General features: G+C 39.0%; 1 protein-coding gene across 7 annotated transcripts in view; it reads left to right on the top strand.

Annotated features, from left to right (window-relative positions):
- Serpinb11 (serpin family B member 11) overlaps positions 1-18,294 on the top strand; it is a 36,802-nt gene extending 18,508 nt beyond the window's left edge. For 6 of the 7 annotated variants that reach the window (XM_020174698.2, XM_074069672.1, XM_074069671.1 and 3 more), the window contains 7 exons: positions 9,083-9,258; positions 10,239-10,298; positions 10,868-10,996; positions 12,298-12,415; positions 14,049-14,191; positions 14,764-14,919; positions 17,473-18,294. In XM_020174698.2, coding sequence (XP_020030287.2) covers positions 9,091-9,258; positions 10,239-10,298; positions 10,868-10,996; positions 12,298-12,415; positions 14,049-14,191; positions 14,764-14,919; positions 17,473-17,877 — 1,179 coding nt within the window. In that variant the 5' untranslated portion in view covers positions 9,083-9,090 and the 3' untranslated portion in view covers positions 17,878-18,294. Of the gene's footprint in view, positions 1-3,463; positions 3,549-9,082; positions 9,259-10,238; positions 10,299-10,867; positions 10,997-12,297; positions 12,416-14,048; positions 14,192-14,763; positions 14,920-17,472 lie in introns of all 7 variants that reach the window. The other variant, XM_074069670.1, reaches the window with a different exon arrangement.
- Positions 18,295-19,600: the final 1,306 nt, after the last annotated feature.

The following is a 19,600-nucleotide window of genomic DNA, read 5'->3' as shown; positions in this document are numbered from 1 at the left end:
CAAATAAAAGTAAAATATGCCATTTGGACAGGTGTGTAATGAGCCAAGTGAGGGGGTAGCTTTTATTTAAGTAAGCAGGGTATTCTGCTGACTCCTTGGTGAATCCATTAATAGGTTTGAATGTCACTAACAATGTGCATTTCAAAAGCTTTAAGGCAGGCTCACTTGATTTCACATATCTGATTTATTTAACAAAGAAACTCTGTTGATATTTTCTACTTACTCACTAGTAATGCTTATTGAAAACAGCTAGTCATGCATGACTGTATCCTCTGTATGATGAATGAAGCATTTCTCAGCTCTTTAGAAGATCTTAACTCGACTGAAATGGGCATATTAATCCCTATGTGTTGGAAAGAATTTCTTTATTTTACTGGCTCACAATTTTTTTCTTACTGCTTTAAGATTTGTCTCTTAAATAATGTTTGTATTCTTGCATATGGGCATAAAGTGTTACGGTTTATGTTTGTGTGATGAGGTGAGTGCTCTGAAATTTCTCTGCAGGAATGAACCTGGAAATGTGGAATTTATGTTTGATGGACAGACAGCGAGGATAATGGAGGGAGGTGGGCACTAGACAAGTTGTCATAAGAGAAGTATTCTGTGAATGGGTGAGAACCCACCCAGTCAGTGCTCCAGTTGTGTGAAGCCAGTGTCTCAGTCACAGTGAGTGGGACCTTGCAGTGTCAGATTTCCCTTCTGAATCATGTTCCTCTGCTCACATTGCCTGAATAGACTTGTCTCTTCAGGGCTCCCCCTTCGCTTTAAGCTAGAAGGGCTACAGCCTGAGAGATTTTTCTTTCTCTCCCTCTCTCTTATTAACAGTATCCAGAAAACATGTCACATTTTTTTGGTAGACATTTTTTTTTTTTTAACTCTAAGAAGTAGATGGAAAGGAAGTTTCCTACAAGTTTTTCACTCTTTGGGAATTCAGTTTGAAGCTGTTCTACTTCTAGAACACTTTCAACTTTCCCTCACCCCTGTGTGGGATCTTCTCTGGGTTCCATACATATTTGAGTTGGTGTGCCTTGGGACATCTTTCTTGTATGGGTTCCTCTTTCCTGAAACTGACCAGGCAATATGCAGTAGTTTAGGAATTGTAAAATAGTTGGAAAGTAGATTTCTCTAACGTTGATTGATTTCTGGGCAAATGTGAAGACACTGATGATGAGAGCTACCTTTTCCCTCTCCTCAAGGAATGTTCAATGTATTGATGAACACCATTGTATTTGGTGAACACAAGTCTGTAATTCCAAATTCACACATTTCTTTGCATGTGCAAAGACAACTGCCCAGATGTAGAGGGAATTTTCAATAAAGGGTACTGCATAAAATCAGCTGGATATAAGTTGAACATAGAAACTCTTTTGTAAAAGAATTTGGCTAACAGCTAGAAAGTAGGATTTTGGAAAATAAACGGAGACAGTAAATATCTTCAGTAGCTTATGACATAGTTAAAACTCTGTGCTGCCAATAAACCTGCCAAATGCTCGTGAATTATAATTCTAACTATACATTTCCAATCGCTGTTTTTTGTTTTTACTGTACTGAGGTTTGAACTCATGGCTTCAGACTTGCTTGATAGACACTCTACGATTTGAGCCACAACTCCAGCCCTTTTTCCCCAGTACTGGAGCTTGAACTCAGGGCCTACTGAACCACTTCATTAGTGCTTTTTGTGATGGGTTTTTTCCAAGATAGGTTCGTGCGAGCTATTTGCCCGGGTTAGCTTCGAACCACAATCCTCCTGATCTGTGCCTCTTGAGTAGCTAGGATTATAAGTGTGAGCCACTGGCGCCTGGCTGCAGCCCTTTTTGCTCTGGTTATTTTGGAGCTAGGATCTTGCTTTTTTCTCAGAGTAGCTTGGCCTATGACCCTCCTATTTTATACTTCCCGCCATAGCTGGGATGATGGATGTGCCACAATAACTAGCTTTTTATCTCCATTGAGATAGGGCTCTCCCAATTTTTATTTTCATTGGCAGAGTTGGCCTGAGATACCCCCTAGTAGCTAAGATTGTAGGCATAAGCAACTGTGCCTGGCTTCTAATAATTCTTTAGAAAGACCTGAACTTAAAGTATTCTTTCTTTGTGCTGTGAACTGCATTTCTGAAGAATTGTAAGATCTGTGTGGTAAGGCAAATAATACCATATTTACTAACTGATAACTATCAAATTACATCTTGGACAAAATTTACAAATCTTTTTTTTAGTAAGACACTATCCTTAATAAACATGGATGTCAAGCAGATGCAATAAAATCAAATAATCTTATCTCAACAGTTCATCTAAATTGTATATGGCTGCAAGTGGTAGGAGCATAGGTTTCAGAAGAGACAGACCCCCATTCAAATCCTGAACTTGCAGCATGTGGACCCTCCCTTAAGGCTTTGAGGCCTCCTCTGTAGTACGATAGAAAGGTGGCTCATTATATAAGACTTAAAATTCTGAAAAACGTGCAGGTAGTGCTTGCTCTACATGTGACCCTGTGATTTGGTCATTTTCTTGGCAAAGAAATCTCCACACAGGCATGTACGCGGCTGTGTATGAGATTATTCAGCACAGTACTGTTTTGATGGTGTGATATGGGAGACCATTTGGGTGTCTGTCCTTAGGGAATGGATAGACAAAAATATGGTCAAAGGCCAAGAATGCAGCAGGTAGATAGAACTCATTATGCTCCCCCAGTAGTGTGGATAAGGGCTAGGGATATAGTTCAGTGACAGAGTACTTGCCTAGCATGTAAAGACGTGGGTTCAATCCCCAGCACTGCCAACAACAACAAGAGCACAAAGAATCTTAAAAATATAGCACTTAGTGGAAAATAAACCACTCAACAGAAACTCATTTATGAAAATTAAAAAGTGGCTGGGTGCTAGTGGTTCACACCTGTAATCTTATCTACTTGGGAAGCTGAGATTGAGAAGATCATGGTTCAAAGTCAGTCCAAGCAAATAGTTCATGAGACCTCATCTCTAAAGTTAACCAGAGCAGAATGAACTGGAGGTATGGCTCAAGCACATTTGCTTTGCAAGTGTGAAGCCCTGAGTTTAAACCTCAGTCCCACAAAGAAGTGCATAAAATAACAAAATTGATATTTTCATGTGAATATAAGGATATGTTTTAAATAAATTAAAACTGTTGTCTATGGGGACAAAGGGGAAAGAGAATGAATTAGGTTGAAGGCAATAAGCAAAGAAGAGAAAGGTCCATTGATGACTTGTGCCAAAAATTGAGGAATGTGATTATTTTAACTGTCTATACAAAGGAAGAAACAAACAAAATGACAGTAATAAAAGTACTGGACACAAAATAAGTGGCCTAGTAACAAATTCCAAAATCTTTTGTTAGATGCCTATAACCACAGTCCCATAACTATATGTGAGCAGACCATTTAAAAGCAATACCATAATATAAATTAAGAATAATCTACATTTACTTGTAAATCTGAAATTGCATCCCAGAACACAACTCCACCAGCTGATTCCATTCACTGTGATGAATAACAGACTATGAACAGCACCCAGCTTGGAAATCCTTCATTATTAGGTGAGCTTTCATTATTAAAGTTGGTTAAAAAAAAAAAAGGGTTTTCCATTACATTGCTATTATTAAACATACAGTGAGTTGTAGAAAAAGTAACTTGAAAGACAGCATCCTGCTAAAGTCAGGATTTTAGGTTTGTATTTTAGTGAAAGAAGATTAGCAAAAGTCTCTGTTGTATCTTTATAGAAACATTGAGAGAAAAGAAAATTATAACCCAGACTTGGTCTAATATAGCTGCTGGGCCCTATTATACTGTGCTGGGTGGTCTGACAAGTGGAGTGCGCACCAGTTAGTGATATCTTTAGGGCAACCAAAAATTGCAGGGATATATGATCAGTCTTTACCATAAAAACGCATGGGTCATTATTTTGAAAGTCCACAAATGACACATTTCCTCTTGGTCGTTCTCTGTCTGAAAGAGGATGAGCCAGCCACATGCTCTCCTCCCTCTCCCAGGTGTGAGACCATGTTCCTTTCCCTCTGCTTGACAGTCAGGCCACAAAGCACTGTGTTGGTGAGAAGCATGCCTTACATGCCTGAACCAGTGACAAACAAGGTCACACCCCTGGGAACACACCTCCAGTGAGCCCAGCTCAGGGATGCACTGACTGGAAACAAGAAAAGTTAGAAACTGTCATAAATGTACACAGGTCAGAATGAGTATTGGTATTTTGGAATAATGTCCTAGAGCATATAGTCCTAGACTGGGATTTAAAAGAGGGCAAATAAGATAAGAGGTAAAAGACTGAAATATTTTCTGATCATTGGGGGAACTAAGCAAGAGAAAAGATGTAGCCACACTAGAAAAGTGTGGGATAAGTGGGCTAATTGACTTTAGTGGGTAAGGATATATAAAGAACTTTTTAAAGTCTGTTGGGATGTTTTTAACTGTAAGTCACAGAAGACTAAACTAAAATGGCTAATTTAAATAATAAGAAAAAAGCTTTCATCTGACGTGACAAAAAAATCCCAAGGTAGGGCAGATCCAGGGTTGTTAATCTACCCACTGAATGGTGTGTCATCAGGACTCTAATTTTACCATCTCTTCTGACATTCGGTATCTTCTTTGGCTGCTTACCTCATGGTTACAACATAGCTACTGTAATTGTAGTCACATGTAGATGGCACAACTCTGAAAGGTCTCTTCTTATTTGATGGGCAAACAAAAACAACAGAATAATAAAAGTGCTGAGCACATTTCCAGAAGCCCTCCAGTAACATCTCCTCCTGTCTTATTACAAAAAATTATGACGTAGGCAGGCATTGGTGGCCAGGTCTGTAATCCTAGCTACTTGGGATGATCACAGTTCAAGGCCAGTCTGGGCAAATAGTTTGTGATGCTCCATTTCCAAAAATAACCAGAGCAAAATGGACTAGAGGAGTGTCAGAGTGTCATCTAGCAAGCAAGAAGTCCTGAGTTCAAACCCTAGTTCCATAAAAAGAAAAGAGGAGAAAAAGAAAAAGAATTATGACATTTTCTGAGTCCTTAACCAGTCACTGACATGAGATACAGAAACATCAACTAGTTTGGGCCACTCAAGGCTTGTTTCTGGGGCAGAGGGGGGTGGAGCTTTCTCTGAGCACATGACTACCTAAAATCTTCATCAAAGCAGAAGTTCTCTGAGCACAGAACAAGGGAAGGACTGAATGGTGGGCAAAAAACAAGTTTGGAAAAATATGCCGCCTGGGGAGAATTTGAAGGTCCTTAAAAAGAGAAAAGATGTGTTCAATGAGGTGATCCTGGAGAGAATTCTGATGGTGGCCAAGAGAGCAATCCAAGAGTAGGAGGGAGGGACACCACTGGGCAGAAAATCAGACAAAATCAGTTCAGATCATGGAGATGGTAAGAACTCTGGACTAGGTGGTGAGCTATTATCTGGGGGGTTGTCTGGCTTCTCAGTGGACCTGCAAGGCTTCAAAGGACACAGTCCTGCCTATCGCCAGCTCTACTTCCCACTACTTTTGGCTTCCTATTTCACACTTTTGTAGTATGAAAATTTTCTTCCAGGTGTTTGAGTCTCTGTTCATACTATTCCTTCAGTCAGGAATTCTTTTCCTGCATGCATGTTCCTGAATGACTCTTATTTCATTCTCGAAGAAGCAGCAGGGAACCTCATCTTCAGGAAGTCTAGCTGTAGCTCTCAGGTTGGCTCAGTGTCCCTCCTCTATGCTTGCGTGGTATTCTGTGCACTTCTGCATGTCATTGTATTGATCAGTTAGAAATTTCCTCCTTTATTTCTTTCATAGATGTTAATTGAGCAGTTACTCTATGGCCAGGGACAGAATAAAGTATAAAAATAAAACAAAGCCCTTCCTGTAAGGAAGGTGGTACTCTAGAGGGAGGGGATCAGACAATAAATGCGTGTGCAGTGAGCTCAGTAGTGAGATGTGCTAGGAAGAAAATAAGCTAAGGCAATGGGATGGAGGGATGTGGACTGAGCATTCCAATGCAACGGTCTGGGGAAAGCTTTATTAATGCGATGTTACCTGAACAGAAAAGTTAATAAAATGCTAGAGTGAGCCATTTGAGTACCTTTGGGAACATTCCAGAAGATGGACAGAAAGTGTGAAGACCCTGAGGTAAACATATTTGTCATGTTGAAGGAATGGAAAGAGTTGAGGTGGCTAACGCAGAGTGAGCTGGTGGGAGAGTTGTAGGAGGTAAGGTCAGAGAGGCAGCAAGGCAGGATTAGAGAGTCTTATTTGTCCTGGTGAGGACTTTGACTCCTTTGAGAGAAGGGGAACCCACTGAAGTCTTTGAGTAGAGAAGAACATAAGAACTACCTGATCTCTTTTTTTTTTAAGATAGATTTTATTTTATTTATTTTTATTTCTTTTATTTTTATCATTTTTGTGTTTACTTACATGTACATACATTATTTGGGTCACATGTCCCCCTAGCCCCCCACCCTGCTTCTAGGCAGAACCTGTTCTTTCCTTTTCTCAGATTTTGTTGAATAGAAAACATAAGCGATAATAAGAAAGACATAGCATTTTTACTAGTTTGTGATAAAGATAGCTATACAGAGAGATTCCTAGCGTTGCTTCCCTGCATTTGTATATTGCAACAAACATTGGTTCGTCTCTACCAGACCTCTTCACTACTTCCCGGTCACCTTCCCATAGTGGCCTCTCTCAGTTTAAGATTATTTTATTCCCTCCTCTACAGTGAGCACATCAAGCACATTCAAGTTTCAGGTTTCCCTCCCTTTCCCTATCCTCCTGTGTGTGTTCTCCCTTAGCGTGTGACCCATGTCCAATAATATTACTGCATTTGTTTTAGGTCTATAATCCACATATGAAGGAGAACATACAATTTTTGGCCTTCTGAGCCTGGCTAACTTTGCTTAAGATGATATTCTTTAGTTCTATCCATTTACTTGTGAATGACAAAATTTCATTATTCTTTGTGCCTGAGTAAAATTCTGTTGTGTATAAATACTACATTTTCTTAATCCATTCGTCAGTAGTGGGGCATCTTGGCTGTTTCCATAACTTGGCTATTGTAAATAGTGCTGCAATAAACATGGGTGTGCAGGTGCCTTTGTAATAACTTGAGTCACATCCCTTTGGGTAGATCCCTAGGAGAGGTATTGCTGGATCATATGGCAGATCTATGTTTAGTTTTTTAAGAAGCCTCCATATTCTTCTCCATAGTGATTGTACTAGCTTGCATTCCCACCAGCAGCGTAAGAGGGTTCCTTTTTCCCTGCATCCTCGCCAATATTTGTTGTTGGTAGTGTTCTAACAGGAGTGAGAAGGAAATACAAATCAAAACCACACTACTTGATCTTTTTAGATTCTAAAAGTTAGTTCTATTCTAACTTCAGTAGAAAACATCAAGGCGGAGAATACAGACTGAAGTAGTCAGCTGAGTGAGAAGACTGTTTCAATATTCCAGGGGAGGGAGGATGGTAGCTTTGACTCGGGTGATAAAACTGGAAAGCATAAGCAGTGGAAAGATAGTATTTTTGAAGTTTGAGAAAGCTGAATGTTTTCATATACTAAATGTGAATGAAAATGAGAAAATATTAAGGGATAATACAAAAATTTTTAACTAAAAAAGTTGAAAAATGAAACAACCATTTAGAGGTGAGGAATGTTGTGGGGGAGCAAAGTAGAGAGAGGAATTAGGGAACCAAAAATTTGTTTTAAAACTGAAATATTGATTAGACCTCAGCTGCATAAATTCAGTAGTGTGTTAATCAGTTTTACTGTTGCTGTGACCAAACATCTGAGAAAACACACTTAAAGGAAGGAAAGGACTTATTTTGGGTCTCATTTCAGAGGATTCTGTCTAATATGGTGGGGAAGGGAAGGAATAATGGAACAGTTCACATTATGGTGGCTGGGAAGTAGACAGAATAGATATAGAAAGGGGCCAGGCCCTACCTCTTGAAGTTTCTTGACCCTCCCAAAATAGTAGAACCAGCTGGGGATCAAGCATCCAAGATATGAGATGTATGGGGCATTTCATATTTAGATCATAACAAGGAGCTAACAGTGTATTGGTGACACTTAAGGGAGGAGGTTGGGTGAGATCTTGGGGGTATGAATCTAAATGTAGTAGAGGCAGAGACTCAAGATCTAAACCCTAACATTGGCAATGGATAAAGGTCCTGCACGTGAGATTGGGAAGGAGTAGCCCAAGAGGTAGGCTGAGAACCAAGAGAGACTGGACCCCTGGAAGTCAAAACAAGGAAGAACTTGATGGCATTAAGGTTTCTGGGGAATGAATACTTCATAAGGACAGAAGTACTCTTGATCATTTTTCTACGTACAACTCTACAATATTGGTGCTCAATAAATGTTTCTGAGACTGAATGGAATAAACTCTTCCTTCAATATGCTTTTATCCTAAGATAACACATATCCAGCATCATCTTTTCTTCTCTCAGATTTTCCTCTTCCATTTCTCAATTTTCTCTGACGATGTGGCTGTCAACCAGGGGTGAGGGCTTTGACCATTCTCTTGTGACATGACCTACAATTAGAATTGCCATACTTTCTTGGAAGGGTGCAGCTAATGAGGTCTCACAAAAGATAAAAAATGTGTCGACAATTTTACCTAAGCTTCCTTCTTGTTTGTGGATGAATGACCAGCAGGGTGCTCCCCGCGTCTGAGGCTGTGAAGATGGGTGGCATAGTAGGCTTCTTTGTCTGAACTTAGGTAGCTCAAGCATTTTTGTGTACAAATTCCAGGATGTGAAGAATCTTACCGTGTGAAAAGTAATTATATAAAGACCTAATTTTTCTGCTCTTTTGCTCCAGAACAATCACAGGTCATTCTTAAATGTATACAAGTGACAGTGAGAAAGTCTTGTCCTATTGAGTTGAAGGAAGAGTCAATCACCTATTCATTAGTATCTAAAACTGTGGTGAATCCCTCCACTAAATATTTACCAATTTCTAAGAAACTGTGACAAGTGTATATAATTTTTCACGAAATAGTGTGACACTGAAATTCATGAAATGCAGTAATTGAACTCTAGATTTATTAAGTGATACTCTGAGATCTCATCTCTTTCTATTCTCAGGTATAAAAATGGGCTCCCTGAGCACGGCAAACACTGAATTTTGCTTTGATGTGTTCAAAGAGCTGAGCTGTAACAATGTAGGAGATAACATCTTCTTTTCTCCACTGAGTCTTCTTTATGCTCTCAGTATGATCCTCCTCGGTGCCAGAGGAAACAGCGCAGAGCAAGTTAAAAAGGTAAGGAATGGCATAGCTACTCCCCAAATCCTGGAAGTCTTCCAAGTGCCCTATCTGGTCTGCCAAATCACACCCATCTTCATAAAAAGAAAACTACCATTTTGTGGAAGAAAGAAACACTTTTGAGCAAATCACATTTTTTAAGAAGGGAAAATGGTTTAAATAATATGATAGATTGTAATGCAAATAATGCAATACACAGTCTCTTCCTTACATCATGATATCACAAATAAATCTCTGTGGATCACTTTTAGAGTTCCTACTTTCAGTGATTTAAATTTGATAGAGAATATATGCATGGTACCATTTTTGCCCTATAGGAGTTTAAACTTATAATAAGATTTAATGACATTTTAGAAGTTACCAAGTTTTAAAAAATATTCATTATTACATTTCTTCACAACAACTCTGTGTTATGTATCCTCATTTTACAGATGGGGAAACTGAAATTTGGGGAAGAAGTGTGACTTTTCGGGTTACACAGACTAACATTAATTGTTTTTTCCATTCTATATATTTTTATGGCTGTACAACTTCTAGAAGAATAAAACTTAGTAACTCTTAAGATATTTGCTTTTCTTATTATTGTTAGTGCTCCAAAACCACGCAATGTCCTCCCTGGCCCCAGATATTAACCGCCCTAGTTAACGGCAGAAGAATAGAAAAGCGACAGAAGAGACCAATGACTAAGAGCTCAGCACGCAGAGCCTGACAAAAATGGTCCAGGTCACGGCACTTGGTCTTTTAGAGCTCAATTTCCCTAGCATCATGGGAATAAAATTATCTACTCATAAATTTGTTAGGTGAGTTAAAGAAAATGTGTAAAGATTTAATTCAGGACTTGACACATGACATTAATAGGTGTTAGCCATCACTATTTTGGTCTTGATGTAAATTGGAAAAATAAATACTTCTTGCTCTCACCTTTCATAGACCATGTATCACTTTTGATGTCAGTTGATCTCTTTTTCCTTTCCTAGGTGCTTCACTATAACCATATTGCAGAGTTCTTAAAACCAGAATTGAAGGACTCATCTCAGGTATGATCATGTCATTGCTGAGCTGTCAAGTGCTCTTTAACACGAGAGCATGAAGAAATCCTAGCCCGGGCTGGAGTGACAGAATGCCCTCTTTGACCCTTAATGATCTGGCTGTGCCTCCCTAGGTCTCCTCTTGATAATAAATACAGATAATAGAGTTTACCAAAATGATAATAATGATAAAACAATGGCAATAAACTCCCACAGACTTCATTAACTGATTCATTGCCATCTGTACTCAAACTGTTCTGGGCCTCTTGTAGAGACTGTCAACCTTATTGCCCTGAATACCCCACTAAGACCTTTTTGTTCATGAAAACTTTGAATTAGACTAGTAAGGACAAAATAAATGCATGCAATTCTGCACACCATCTGGAAACAAAGTCACAGAGTAGTAAAATTATTGTACTAAAGGACATCTAGAGAAAAAAATGCTTTAAACTTTCAGCTCTTTGCATTTACTGTCCTTTTATTCAAAGGCAAACATCTTGCTCTCTAGATTCTGTTTTCACGTTATTTTCGACCCTCTAAAGCCATTTAATATATCACTGTTTGTTTACTGGTGTTAGTGCAGCCAAGCTGGGAGGATGCATTCAGACTTTGGAGTCCTGCTCTCTCAAATCAACCAACCACACTCTAATTATACCCTCAGCATTGCTAACAGACTCTATGGGACCAAGGCAATGGCATTCCACCAGGTAAGCATATCTGGCACCCTCTGAATTTCATACTATAAGATCAATCAACAGTGATGAGAGTTACATGGCATTTGTCTTTTGAATTTTAGCTGACTTAGAGTTTCAGAGAAATGGTTTTACCAAGACTCTCCTTCAGAGTTGTGAAATACTGCATAAAAATTCTTTACTTCTAAAAACCCTTGAAGCTTTCCAAGAGCCAAAATCAGATATGAAGCACAAAATAAAGTATGTAAGAATTACCCTAGGGACCGGAAGAAAGATGAAATACATCTCTCCTCATACCTTCTCCAAAGGCCTTCAGTGGCAGAGTATCAAGGGACAGTTGAAAGTACGTTGGATTAGGAGCCAAAAGATCTGAGTTCTGCTTCAATCTAGGCACATGACATCAGGCAATTCACTTCTCCAATCTTTCAGATAAAAGAATTAGACTAAATTATTTCTAGTTCCCAAATACAAACACTATTTACGCCTTTTTCCAATAGCATTGCAATATATAGTTTTATTGAGTGCTGTGTGCCAGTCGGTATACTTAGTATACAATAGGCATTATTTTATGTACCACAGAAGACTTTCTATTAGATCTTGGACAAATAAGCAAGTTGCTTAACTACTCTGATTACCTTTCTTTTTTCTTTTTTTTGAGTAAGAAAGAGTATAGTTTATTAGAATATAAAGATACTTTCAGAGGTGAAAGTGGGTCATCTCAGACAAAGATGTTGAGAACAACGATCACTTTCATATCAGCTCGAGCTTTTATTCAACTTTAAGGAACTTGGAGTTTCAAGTCTCTCCTCAGCTCCCTGGGACCAATCTACAGTGAATGATTGACATGAACATTGCAAGAGGATTACAACAAGAAATCACTCTTTCCATGAAATTATCCATGACCACCTAAGAAAGTCCCTGGGGGGGGGGTGCGGAGAATTAAGACTACAGAGAGATTATAATGATATTGGTTACCAGTTTTCTTGTTTATAACATGAGACCAGTGCTCCTTTCTTTGCTTTGAAGAATGAAAATGTTCTCACTGTATTGCAATCTGTCATTTTGAACATTTTAGAACTAAGAAAAGCAATGATATGACAGAAGTAACAGGCAAATGTATCTGAACTTTTTTGGGGAAAGATTTTAGATTTTTGTTAAATTTATTAATTTTATTAAAAATAAGCAAAGATGGATTTTGACTGCATTCACACTTCTATATATGAACTTTTTGTCTGTTAGGATTTTTTAATACATTGAGCTGTAAGCTGTTTTCTTTACTCTATCCCTGTGTTCTTCAATTGTCCTTTCTTTTACAGCGATATTTAAGGTGTTCTGAGAAACTGTACCAAGCCAGGCTGCAAAGTGTTGATTTTGAACAGTCTACAGAAGAAACAAGGAAAACTATTAATGCTTGGGTTAAAAGTAAAACTAATGGTAAGGCTAAGTGAAGCGCTTAGTAGTTTAAGATTCTTTCGCAGTTTGTTTTGTCCTTAGAGTATGTTCCATTGGAGATAAGCAGTCAGATTACCATGTGAAATGGCCCCTGTCTGTGTGGTTGTACTAAAAACTCATCATCGTATCATTAGTTTCTGAAGTCTTGGAAGGTAGGCTGTCATTTTCCCTGATATGTGAAGGAATTGAATTTATTAAATAATCAATTAAAATTAGGATCAAGTAATATCAAACTACTGTTAGAGCTACAAGCATGTATGGATAGCATGTCAATAGTATAAAATAAATGCTTCTTAAGAGAGCACCATGCTTTCTTAAGTGCATCACATTATATCACCTAATGGTGATGAATTCTCAATAGTAGCTCCTTTATTGATGACTGATAGATCTTATTCAAGCTTAGTAATGCCTGATCAGATTAAAATGTGTATGTGCTCAATTCTTTTTATTGTTAGAAAATCTTGTAAAAGTTTATCAATTGTTAAAATACTCTGATTTACTTAGCCAATATTGCAAAAAATATGTTTTATCTCATGTGCCAAATCTGAGCTACGGGGAGTGGCTGCTTGGAAACCCGTGTTGAGAAAGAGCCCGAGGCTTTACCTAAGGTTACCTGAAAAAGCCCACAATTGAGATGTTAACTTCCTGACATTAGAGCTTTTTGTCTGTTTAGTTTAGAGTGGTAGCCTCAATTTACTGCCATGTACCTAGAACAGTGCTTGACACATGCAAATCACTTAGAGATTTTTTAACATGGTTGGACAGTGTGCATGAGGGATCTGAATGCTGTGGATTTGTTTAGAATAATAATGTTAGTTTGTTATGCATTCATGTATTTATCTATTCATTCAGAAGTGTATTTTGATCGCTTATGTTAAGATTATTTTTATCACTTGCTAGTTACTGTGTTAGCCAGAAGTTTAATGAAAATTAAAGTCTTCATCAAGCGTAGAATCTGATGGTACAGATATCCCTATGTATCATACGGTATGGTAGATTACATTGTAAAAAAGATTTGGTAAATTGCTCTTTACTAAAATGCACCAAGATGACTGAGTGTTCAGTTTATTTACAAAGCAAGCAACCTTTGGTATTGTTATATAAATTCTTGATTTTTAAAATGAGCCTTCACTTTAGGTGTTATAGTGAATTTGTGATGCACTAATTCTAGTACATTGAAGGGATGAGTGAATATTTTTAATGCTTAACTTATTTGGGTATAGTGAGGTGCTGTAAGTATAAAGCCTGATAAATAGTAAAGATAATCCACAAGAAATATTTAAGGATTTTCTAAAAGAAGTAATGGATAATAATGCACTGAATATAGCTAGGTGTACAATGATAAATTGGTTCCCCACTCATCTACTAGTTACTCCCCAGATGTTACCTTCTGACTAGAAATAACAAAGCATTTGTTACATTTGTTACACAAAGCATTTGTGTCCTTCCTTGATAGGGAGGACTCTATGACCAGGGATGGAGTTCTTCTGGCATCTCAAAGTTACGGTTACTTTGAAAAAATGGATATGAATTTCCTGTGACTATTGATTAGTTTATTATCAGTAAGTTCAAATCCAGATGTAATTATCTTTTTTTTGTTTTGTTTCAATACAAGGAAAAGTCACAAACCTCTTTGGAAAGGGCACAATTGACCCTTCCTCTGTAATGGTCCTGGTGAGTGCCATATATTTTAAAGGACAATGGCAAAATAAATTCCAGGAAAGAGAGACAGTGAAAGCCCCCTTTCAACTAAGTGTGGTAAGTATTTGATTTTTAGACTTCAGAAAAATTTTGGGGAATGCAATAGTCATTTAAGGACAGTTTAGAAAGATTTAGTGAAAATGTTGCTCAAGGTTGCTGTGGACCCTTAAATTGTGTTTTCAATGAGTTTTTGTGTTTCTCTTATTGACAGCAACCTTTCTCACACAGCATGTAGCTACAGCCTTTGGACACTGAACTCCCTTGGCAGAGAAGTCTCTTCTTTGTACATTCTTCTCATTCTTCTCATCTGTGGTAGTTATTTTCTCTAGTAGTCTCTAATTGGATTAAAAATAAAATCATCTTATTTTCATACATAAACCAGTTTTTGCTAGAAATTCTGGCTTTGTCAAATCACACATTTATATTATGTAGTTTCTGGCTTGTTTTAAAACAAAAATTGGTATCCTGTAGAAAGGGAAATAAATAAAAGGATATATTTTGTAGTTTACATTTTATCCCTGTCTTTAGAGTGCTAATACAGATATTCATGTTATATAAGAAATCAATATACACACATATCCACTCATACACAACTGTGATGTCCAATTAATAATCTTTTCTTTTAATAGGGTAAAACTGTAATGGTGGAAATGATGTATCAAGCTGGAATATTCAAATTGGGCTCAATCAAGAAGCCGCAGATGCAAGTTCTTGAGCTGCCCTATGTTAACAAGAAACTAAACATGATTATTCTTCTTCCAGTAGGCACAGAGAATCTAGACCAGGTAAAAATCTTGAGAAAGCCGACATGTGTGCACGTGCACACACAGACACACACAGAGACACACACACATATACACAGACACACACACAGACACACATACATGTACACACAGACACACACAGACACGCACACATACACAGACACACACACACAGACACACATACATGTACACAGAGACACACACACAGACACTCTTGCACACTCACTCTGTGTGTCCCATACCATCACTGGTTCATGGTCTGGAGTAGCGGTTTTGTCCTAGGAGCTGTAAAAGGAAGGGAATGTGATACCTGAGTGCAGGGCAATGTATTTAGGTACACAGGTTATCCCTGAAATAAAAAGGCACAGAGAGATAGAAGTGCCATATTGTACAAATACACATATTGGTCCTTTGACACCTGGAAGATGTCTTTTTATAATAATGAAATTATAATGGTGATTGGCTTCCTGGTCCACAGAAGTCTGTTTACACCATGTTACTCTGAGGGGCAGTGTTTCTGACACAGTTGGAGTACACTTTCATGGGTTAATAATTTTTTTGGGGGGTACTGGCGTTTGAACTCAGGGCTTCACACTTGCTAGGGAGACGCTCTACCTCTTGATTCATGTCTCCAGTTCTTTTTTACTTCAATCTTTTTCAGATAGGCTCTTGCATTTTTGTCTGGGGAAGGCCTTGGACCATGATCCTCCTACCTATTCCTCAGGAGTAGCTCAGACAACAGGCATGTGGCACCATGTCCAGCTTACTGGTTGAGATGGGGTCTTGGCAACTCTTTTGCTCAGGTTGACCTTGAACCATGATCCTTCTGATCTCTGCCTCCTAAGTAGCTAGAATTGCAGCATGCACCAGGCTAATCATTTTTAGTATCATAGTTTTGTGGAGGGAAATTAGTGCCACAATCATGAAGAAGGGGTCCTAGTGGTGGCAGGAGTTGAGGTCCATTCCTTTCTCCCTGGTTGCAGTCAAAGCCGGGACCTCCTGATAGTTTGTAGAATGACGATTTCGTAGGAGAAGAGCTGAGCCTTGGGGAACTGGCAGACGCTGGCTCACATGCCATGGGATGGCCCTAGTTGGGAGTTTTAAGTGAGCTGGTTTCTAAGCCAGGGAGTGTTGGGTTTAGGTAAAAGCAATGTTGCACAGGTGGGGAGGAAAGGGTGGAGAAAGCTTCCTGAAGGAGCTGGGCTGGGCTGTATGTGTTTGGATTAAGTGATCTGGGCACCAATCCAGAAGGAGTCACAGTAAGAGAAGCACAGCTGTGACCATGGGAACAGGTGTGCTTACAGGTGTTGCCAAGTAAGAGGGGATCTAGCCCCAGTGTGCCTGTGGCCAGCTGGGGTGCAAGCTGTTTGGAGTTATATGGAAGTTTGGAGTAGTTTAAGCTCTGAAGAAAGTCCTATGTAAGTACAAATGGTATAAATCAGTGAAGGTTTCCTAGAAGATACTCTTAACCTGAACCTCACCAGGTAAGTAGAAGATGAACCCTGCTGCTCCTGACAGAGCAACGAACACCTGGAAGTGCCTTAGAGGTGTGAGGCAACCATATAGGTTTGTGTCATGAGGTCATGGTAATTTGGACTAGGGAAGAAAAGGAAAAAAGATGGTTTAGAAGAAAAACCACCTTTCTCTTATATAGGATTTCATATTGTTAGGGTAGGAAAGGGATGAGAAGTTTTAAACTTTGGGATTAGAATGATAGGATCAATACAGCATGGTGGCTTGGTGCCGTGGGGAGGGCTGGCTAGAGGGAATCAAATGCCCAAGGAGGATGTTGTAAGGGTTGACAAAAAGTAATGAACGTGGATAGAGAATGAGAAGTCAGGGTTGCTGAGGCTGCTTTGGGAAGCCTGAGCATAGGTGTGGGAGCTAAAATGCTAGGTAGGGGCATAAATGCAGGACAAGCACCCCAAGGTCGGCTCCAGGAGCAACATAACAGAGAGAATGACGGGCATGGGGGATTAAATACATTAAGAGTGGAACAAGGGCATCTGGCATAGGAGTAAATGTTTTAGGTGAGAGGACCGAGAAGAAATCTGTAGATTTGTCCAGGAAACAGGCATGCAGTGACTTCACAGACAATAAGTTGGGTAAAGCCTAAGTGCTAAGGAAATCAAGAATGCACATTGAATAGTTTAGTGATGAAATATAGATGAGAAGTAAATAGAGATGGGAAGCTGTAGCTAAATACAAAAATTTTTTTCCAGATATGTAGGATGTGACATGTTTTTTTTTTCTTTTGTGCATTTTAATTACATAAAGTTACCCTATCCTTGTTCCACTCTCAGCAGAATTTTCTTTTTTTTTTAAATTCATTTATTCATATGTGCATACATACATTGTTTGGGCCATTTCTCCCCCCTACCCCCACCCTCTCCTTTTCCCCCCACCCCCTCTCGCTTCCAAGTAGAATCTGTTCTGCCCTTAATGACATGTTTTAAAGGTAGAAAAGAAAATGATGAAAATGAGCAATTCACATTGAGAATTTGAAAACAAACACATTTAATGCAAAGGTTGCATGTTTGTTCATTGAGTGCTCATCTGTGCTTTGCCTCTCAGATAGAGAAGCGGCTGAATCTGAGGACATTTCAGGAGTGGACCAGCTCTTCTAAACTGATGGAAAGAGACGTGGAAGTGCGTATCCCCCGATTCAAACTTGAAGTCAAGTACGAGCTAAATTCCCTGCTGAAATCCCTAGGGATGACAGATATCTTCAGTCAGACCAAAGCCAATCTCTCTGGAATGTCACCAGATAAAGGCCTTTATTTATCAAAGGTCATCCACAAGTCTTATGTGGATGTCAATGAAGAGGGCACTGAGGCAGCCGCAGCCACCGGGGAAAGTGTTGCTGTAAAGAGACTTCCCATCCGAGATCGGTTTGTGGCAGATCATCCCTTCCTGTTCTTGATAAAGGACATCACTACCAATCTGATTCTCTTCTTTGGCAAACTTGCCTCTCCATAGACAAAGGGGGCGGAGGAAGGCTCAGAGTCGCAGAGGAAGTGCAGGGGCAAACAGATGACTGTAATTCACATCTCACCTGTTTTGCTCATTTGCAAATGGTAATCATGGGAAAAGGTATATTTATACAAATGCTTTTCTGACTTCCTTATCTTTGAGACCTCACTTTCATGTGGTCCTGATGATATTATCAAGTCAATGAGGAAAAATTGAAAGGATAAGCTTCTCTTCACTTGTGTGTATCAGTGGTATCAGTGAAATCATGACTAAGGGACTGCTCTGCCTTCAGAGGAGTTTAATGGCTTCTATTTTGGTTCATTTTCTAAATATTATAAATTTCCTGGCATGTCTAAATATAATATTGTGAATTTTAGTTCAAAATTCTGTATTGACTATAATAAATGCATGCAATGTCTTAAACTTTGAAGATTTATAATATAATACAGTAATTAAATAACTCATAAAGGGAGATTTTTGAATGAGGGCAACTGTAATTCAGTAAATATTTTATTGGAATTTTTGGTCAAATCTTTGTTAGGTACCAAATATACATGCATGTGTTTATATATATAAATATATCCATATGTATACCTCCATATATCATATATGGAGAGAGAGACAGAGATAGAGACATTGACAGGTGTATGCACAGTCACTACACTAATTCAGAATCCTCCAGAATATGTACTATAGGTTGTGATTTTCTGGAGGGTTCTGACTAACACAATGCTTCTACAAGCTCCTGCCTCCACACTAAAGAGATCTAAGAACAAAAGGCCAGCCTCAGAAACCCCATAGCTCCTTCCCACCTCAGCTCTCAAGACTGGTTTACTCACAGTCTTTTGAGTCCTGACACATTGCCTGACATCCACGTTAGTGTTTTTGAAGGCACTAATGTTTTTGGTGGTACTGGGTTTTAACTCAGGGCCTTGTACTTGGTAAGCAGGTGGTCTACCACTTGTGCTATGCCTCTATAGCCCTTGAAGACCTCTCTACAGGAATCACCCTAGCTTTGACTCAAAATAATGGTTTCCATCTCCTTTCCCATTCCTTCAAGGGACCACATTCTGAGGCTCTTTAACTGTTGGAGGAAACGAGGTGAGTGCCACAAACCCCTCCCATCCTCCCATCCAGGATGCCTAATTGAGTTAGTCAGCTTTCCCTCATTATGACAAAATATCTGAGAAATTCAACTTAAAAGGAGGAAAGATTTATTTTGGCTCAGTGTATTAGAGGTTTTCGTCCGTGGTTGCTTGGCCCTGTTGTCTTTGGACCTGTGGGTAGGCAGAACATCATGGCAGGAATCACACAGTGGAAGAAGCTGCTCATTTCCTGGCAGCCAAAAAGTAGAGAGAGAGGGAAAAGACAGAGTCCCAATATCCCCTTTCTTCCAAGAGGCCCCACTGTCTAAAGATTCCGCTACCTTCCAGTAGCACCACATCCTGGTTGCCAAAAATGCCACACACGAGTGTTTGAGTGACATTTAAGATCCAAACCATAACAGTAGTGTACATGATACCTTGAGCTCCTGTGCAACACATGCCAGGTGTCATCTGGAAGGTCACAGCATTCCCTTGACAGACTTCATTATGTTATCATCTGGTACTTCAGGAAAACAGTAGATGCCAAGAAGCCATCCATATTTTCTACACCTGTCATTGTTTCATGTCTCCCTGGGAAGATATATATACAGAGATATAGATGTGGAGATTGTGTGTGTGTGTGT

Source organism: Castor canadensis, chromosome 4 (genome assembly GCF_047511655.1).
Source record: "Castor canadensis chromosome 4, mCasCan1.hap1v2, whole genome shotgun sequence".
Taxonomy (NCBI): Eukaryota; Metazoa; Chordata; class Mammalia; order Rodentia; family Castoridae; genus Castor; species Castor canadensis.
The sequence above is the reverse complement of the archived record's forward strand: the minus strand, read 5'-3'. Positions and strand labels throughout refer to the sequence as shown.